The following is a 6,975-nucleotide window of genomic DNA, read 5'->3' as shown; positions in this document are numbered from 1 at the left end:
AGCTTATTTACCGGATTGTTAATAATATTACAAAAAAAAAATTATAGATAGTTACATCACAATATTTATTTTGTTTTTATTATAATTATTTATTAACTTGTTTAATGAAGATTTTAACAAACTTGAATTCAAACCTTAATTATTCCATAAACAAGCTTAAATTATTATTTTACTAAAATGATCCTCAAACTCAAATCGAGTTGAGTCACACTTGATAATGATTCATTAAATAAGCTTTAAATGATATTTTATTAAATAAAAAAATATAATATAAAAAAATAGTCAAGCCTTAATCAAGTAAACAAGCCAAGTCTAAGCTTTGAATTTTTTTAACAAGTTAAGCTTGAAATAAGCTCGGTTAAAATAGTAACGAGCCAAGCTTGAACATAGCAAAGCTTGGCTTGGCTCGACTCGTTTAGAGCCCTACAAGAGGGTGTGAGTATGTTCAAGGATGTGAACAGGTTGGTGAAGGAGTTGTTAGGGGCTTTGAGGAAAAAAAGGGTTATGGAGGTTAACTTGTTTTTATTTTTTTTCCCTCTCCCGTTAGTTTAATTAGTGTTAATTATTTAGTTAATTAGTTTTTATTTTTTCTCCTTTCTAATAATATTTTAATAAAAAAATGATAAACAGTGAAAGAAAAACTAATGTCTGTTAGCCGGTTAATTGAGATTTTCTAATTAAAATAATATATCCCATGACCAAATTCAAATAAGAGGACTAAAAGACAATATGACCATATTAGAGGGACTAAATAAGGGATTACAATTTTTTTTTTTTTAATTCTCCTTACTTTTATTTAATTTTGGCACATCTTCCAGTGTTTTATTAAATAAAAAATCAAATATATGAGCAAATGAAACAACTTGGGCCACAGTCTGGCCCAGGTGCGCTATGATATCTTCAAATGAAAAGAATGAAAAAGTATCCTAGTCATAGAATGACAGGATTTGCCTTCTACAATATGATTTGGATGTACAAACAGAATGAATGGCTTCAACATGCTTCGTTTTTCTTATAAGGAAAAGGGATACAACTTTGCAATTGAAATTGAAAAACCAAAAACAGACACTATACTTTTTTTCTTTGATGACCAAATCTGAGGAAAGAATTGGACTTCCTGTTTCACAGTAAACAGTCTAAAAGTTCTCTGAAAGCATTAGAACAAGCAACTGAAATTGTGCAATGGCACTGCAAATCATATGCATTTTCCGGAAGACTTCCATATCCTTCCTTCGAGTGATATGATCATTACAGTTACATCGTCATGGTACTTTCTTCGGTCTCCTTTCGGTATTTCCAACAATTCACATAATTCCATCCCTGCAAATAGAGAGCAACCTTCTTCAAATGTTAACTTTTTGAGGATTATAGAACATCTCTGTATCATGCTAAAAATGGTCTCTGAATCAGCACTGTTAATAGTTAACAGGGAATTTGATCAATATGTTAACTTTTTACTGCAACATGCAACATGCAACATGCTAAACATGAGCTGTAATTCTGCATTGAGAGTGACAGCTGACTGGAATTGGATGAGAAATAATCTAACATATCGTTTTGCAGGCATTGTAGAATCTATGTAACTATCAGAGAAAGAATCTACGCTGACCCTGATAACAACAGATATGGCATTGTGCCAAATGCACAAGTGAAGCAGATATTGCCAAGTTTCCTTGAAGTTTCAAACACGTCTAGGTCCAAGAGTTCGTCAATTATGCTTTTGCAAATTATACCAAACTCTAGTATTGGTAAATAAATTTCTAAATCAACTTGATGCTCAATTATGAGACTTAAATTTCTGAATAAATAGAGTGCATAAATTACTGAATGGTGTACTGTAAAACTGGCAAAGTGATACAGGAAATATACCAGCTTTCTTTGCGGCTCTGGAAAGAAGCACTTCAATCAAGCTCTGAGCGGGGTCCCCATCTGGGAAATTTTCCATAAAATGTTCCACATGTGAAACCACTTCCTCATTGCTCAGGTACTGATAGAGTCCATCAGAAGAGAGGACCAGAAACTGATCATCTGGACCCAGCTTGTGGTGACACAGAAAAGGTTCAGATGAGATGTATGGTGCACTTCCAATGTACTCGTTCCGAAACATTTCCAGTAATCCATCATTCCATTTGGCCTGCAGCAATTAATCAACACAATAACTCTAAACTCCCTCTAACTAATAGAATCATAATTCTGAACCATCACATATTGAGACATGACCAGCTTGGCACATCATCTGACCAGTAGAAAATAAGAAGAAAAACGGGAGCGTGAGGTATGGTTATACAAGTCACGGGTGTTTCTAAGGTCCAGTTTCATGAATTCCATGTGTACTCCTGAATCTCCTCAAAATAAGGAGGCTCTTTGTGTGTGTAAGCTTGCTTTTGTTTGAATTTTCTGTTCATTTTCCAACATAAATTAAGCATTTTGACATTGATGAGAAACAGCTTTCTCAATGATCAATAAAGAAATGAAACACAAGTGTAATTCAAATCAAAAAAATGAGAACAGAGAGGCAGAAGAAACATGCTTACCTGTTTGAGAAATCCAGCACCAAATGCTCTGGTGACCTTGAGCCGGCCCTTCACTCTGTGATTTACAATGCACCGGTCATCATCTGGATGTTCCTCTTTGATCCTCAGAACCTCCTGAAAAATCAACCAAATAATCACACAATTCAATGCTTCAATTCAAGAATTGAAATAAAGTAAAATCAAATCAAATTAAAAATTGATACAGAGACTCATACTTGTTCGATGCTGGTACTATGATCCATGGAAAGCTGCAGTGCCACCAGTTCCACCGCCGGAGCTACACCATCGTCAATCGCCGGAACCTTGCGCTGCGCGACGATGGCACGGCTATCGCCAAGATTCATAACATAAACATCATCGTCCCTGACAAGAACCACCAGCAAGCATGAACCAGTGAGCGCGAGCTCTGGATTGGAAGCCATGGCTCTATCTGTCATCTCTAAGTATTCCATCTCCGTGGCTTCCAATGCTCGCGAGAGCGCTCTCAGAACCAGTCCATGATCAGCCACCGGACCCGCGCCCGCCGCCGCCGCCGCCGCCGCCGCCGAAGAACACTTTCGCACTTCTCCTTCTCTTCTCTTGCAACCCTCCACCTCGCTGGCACCTTCATCTTCCCGAGCCCTGACCGCAATTTTGAGAGTGAGAATGCGAACCGCCCCGGTCCAGAGAGATCGAACTCCGTATCACTGTCCTGGGATTCAAGAAACTCCCAAAGCGGCCTCCGATCATCATCGTCATCAATCCAGAAGAGGCCCTGAAGGTGGAGGAGGAGCGAAGGGTAGAGGCGGGAAACGAGGAACTCCGGTGCATCGGGGCCGTTGAATCCATCGTAGATACCGACGAAGAGCCAACGAGGGTCCTCGGAGACGACGACATGGACCCGATCCTCGCCGGCCTTGCCATGTGCCCACTGGACGCTCCGGCCAGCGAGATCAAGATCAAGATCGGGCCGGCGGAAGCTTCGCATCGGCACGACCCACGGCCGGTTCTTCTCGGAGAGGCTACGCCGGAGAAACGAGGGTTTGCGGGCTCTCGCCGGGCCGGAGGAGTCAAGAGGGCCAGAGAGGAAGAGGGCCGATGATGACGACGAAGAGGAGGAGAAGGATCGGAAGGGGAGCGATGGGAGAGGTGCGGAGGAGTTGGCAGAGAGGGCTGCGCCGGTGATCGACTTGAAGGCGGTCTCGCCGGAGATGGAGGATGATCGGGAGTATCGGAAGGAGTGGCTAAGGGCTTCATCGGGGTTCTTGGAGGCGACGGCGGCGGCACCTCCGCCGCTGGCTCCGGCGGAGAATCGCCGGAGAGGACGAGAAGGAACACAGCCCATGGCCTACATTTGAATACAACGCTGAGCTTTTTTATAATTAAAAACTTATATATATATTTTTTATAATAATCAAAATTCACTGGTTTTCTGATTTTCTCGAGCTAGACGACACTGATGACGTGTCAACAAAATGATGACGTGGCGGTGGCTGTCTGAAAGTCAACGTTGGATGTTGACGTTTTCTCTCTTGGACTCGGTGGTTTTGATTCCGACTTTTCAAACGGTTGCCTCGTGATCGGTACTACGTATCATATATATATATATCTCTCTCTAATATACATTAACTTTTTCAGCTAAGCCCCCGCTTCTTGCTATATTTATTAAATAGTATTTATAAAATTAGAATATAAAGATGGTGTTGGTCCCGACCTGATGATGTTCATCCTCTGGATAATAAAATATTTATTTCGATTTTCTAATTAAGGTTAAAAAATTCAATTTTATTTGCTTGTCATCCTGAGCAAAGTCATTTTGACACGATGCTTATTCTGACATGGGATATTAAAAAATTAATATTATATATGTATAATAAATAATAATTTTATACGAAAATGCATATTTTAAAATAAAAATTCTATTTTAATCATTTAATATTACAGCGTAAATGTGAAAAATTAAGTTGATTTATATCATGTGACTTATAGATGATTAAATTGTATGTTATAATTAATTAAAAAAAATCAAAATGAATATTTAAGAGTTAAAAATAAATTATTGTTGGGGGATTTCAATAAAACAGTAAAAACGTGACAGAAATGGATTCCAGAGTAAATTTAACCATGATGGGGGGTTAGTTTTTATGTAAAAATTGATACATGGTTAAAGGCAGGGGTATTTTCATAAATAAAGTATTAGAAGGAGTTAAGTGAAAAAGGTGACCTTTTTCCGGTTTTTGGGGGAACTAGGCCTGCAAGTCAGCATGAGTCAGTGCTGGGTTGTATCTCAGTTTCCATTGTTTTCTTGGAATTATGAATTGGGGAAAGGACAGAGTCGCGTGATGATGAGCCGGAAGTGGGCGGGAAAAACGACTTCCCGTGCGGAACTCCACGGTGAAGTTACTAACTTGTATGGATTTTCATTTAGCTTTATATATATATATATATAATATACAGCTCAAAATTGTGAAATTTTTATTCACTCATAAACGTTATAAAAAAATTAAAAATTTTTAAAATATAATTTTATTGAAATAATTATAGTTTAAAATATAAAAAAATAAATTATTTTTTTAATAATAAATATGGACAAAATCCAACCTCAACCATTACTGAGAGGAGATGGTTAAAAATAAAAATTATATTAAAAAAATTATAAAAAAAATATAAATAATTAATTATTGAGAAGTGTTATATATTTGTTTTGTACTGTTTTTAAAATTTTTTTTAATAAACATGATTTAGCCATTTAAAAGAGTGTTATATTAATAGCATGTGTAATTTTAGGATTTTAGAAGGCCGTATATGTATATATATATATATGTGTGTGTGTGTCCTTTCTAAATAATTCGAGCTTGAAAAGGATTTTCATTCATTTAATCATTTTTCTGCAAAACATGCATGTCATGCTGGTTTTCATCACCATAATTTTTTTTTTTTTGAAATAAATATGGATAAATCACAACTTTATTGAATAAAAAGAGACAGTGAACACAAAAAAATTCTCTCACCAGAAGTGAGAAAAGGAACTAAAAACAACATGATAATAAAGAACAGGAAGAGAAGTAGTTAGGAAGGCAGAAGACACCGTCTGGTCCCTCAGGCCTGTCCAAGCCATCAAAAAGAGCAATTACTCATGCGCATGATCAGGGTCTGACTCCCCAGCAAGATTTGAGTCTCTAGCGCTGTAGAAATTAAAAGAGCGCTTAATTTTCAGTGAAAGTTAGTGAAAGTCAGAAGTTAAGAGAGCGCATAAAAATTTATAAAAGTCAGAAGAATATTTAGCTTCATTATTCATGCATGATTAAATTTAAGAACTAATTTAATAATTTCCAAACAAATCCTTGTTAGAGATGAAAGTGGTGCTCAAATGGGGCCCACTAGAAAAATGCATGAGTCAAAGAAGGTGACTAAAAGGGCATGTGATAATAAGAAATATTGACAAGGGCAATAGGCAATAATACTTGGAAAGGGTTGCCAAAGAAAAAAAATATGAATTAGTGGACTTATATGTCTTGCAAAGAAGACAATAGGGAGTCTCTTGGACTTTGGAGGTCATTTTGCTTATATATATATATATATATATATATATGTATCTCTCTCTGACTTGGTCTGCGGATCAACAATTTGCTCATTTAATAAAATGCATTAAAGAAAATAGTGTGGGTATGAAATTATTTTAAAAAATGGCAATTAATGTCAATGCATTAATTCATTCTTAATTTCATGAAACACAGGATTATCAACCATCTTTATAACAGTACTTTGGTTATAAAAAATAAAGTATGGATGGTCTTGAGATATGAACACCTATATCTAAAAAATAATTGATAGAGCCAAATAATCTTATAAATACTATTAACCATATATAGTATGATATATTTGGCATTCATACTATTATACACCATTCTACTTTGCATCTAACTCTTTTAGGAGATAAGCTAAGTACCCAAAAAGATACAAAATGGAACGCCATGTAGTAGAGTTCATTTGCCCAATCAATATTAATTAATTAGAATATGCACTAAGATTCATAGAGGTAGTTGAAAAGGAGATTATGGTCATCCGGTGTAAATAATGAAGAATACATAAAACTTGCAGCATAATGAACATACCAAGAAGAACCAACAACATGAAAAGCTTAGGAAATATTTGTTTGAAATATAGTCTAATTAATAAGATCATTAACTAGCTGTTGATGATGAGTAATTAAATTCCGAACAAATTTTACCATCATCAAAACCTTGATGAAGCTCCATGGGCATATATCATTAGTCCAAGTTTTAGCAAATCAAAAATATAATTCTATTGTTCTAAAAAATAATTCACATTTGAAAGGTAGCAATCTCAAGGACAATAAAATTTCAAAGAAGAACCATATCCTTCAGCTCACACTAGCAGTGAAGATGATCTTGCAACTACTCCCTCTGTTCTTTTTTATTAGTCATGAATAACCGAATCT

At 36.1% G+C, this 6,975-nt stretch overlaps 1 protein-coding gene across 1 annotated transcript; it reads right to left on the bottom strand.

Annotated features, from left to right (window-relative positions):
- Nucleotides 1-984: 984 nt before the first annotated feature.
- LOC120279550 (probable protein phosphatase 2C 26) lies at nt 985-3,955 on the bottom strand. The gene is given in 5 exon segments (XM_039286472.1): nt 985-1,320; nt 1,870-2,134; nt 2,535-2,648; nt 2,750-3,055; nt 3,058-3,955. Coding segments are annotated over 5 exon segments (1,611 nt in total). The 5' UTR covers nt 3,859-3,955; the 3' UTR covers nt 985-1,195.
- Nucleotides 3,956-6,975: the final 3,020 nt, after the last annotated feature.

The sequence above is a fragment of the Dioscorea cayenensis genome, chromosome 16 (genome assembly GCF_009730915.1).
Source record: "Dioscorea cayenensis subsp. rotundata cultivar TDr96_F1 chromosome 16, TDr96_F1_v2_PseudoChromosome.rev07_lg8_w22 25.fasta, whole genome shotgun sequence".
Classification (NCBI taxonomy): domain Eukaryota; kingdom Viridiplantae; phylum Streptophyta; class Magnoliopsida; order Dioscoreales; family Dioscoreaceae; genus Dioscorea; species Dioscorea cayenensis.
Note: the sequence above shows the minus strand (reverse complement) of the source record. Positions and strands in the feature narration are given on the sequence as shown.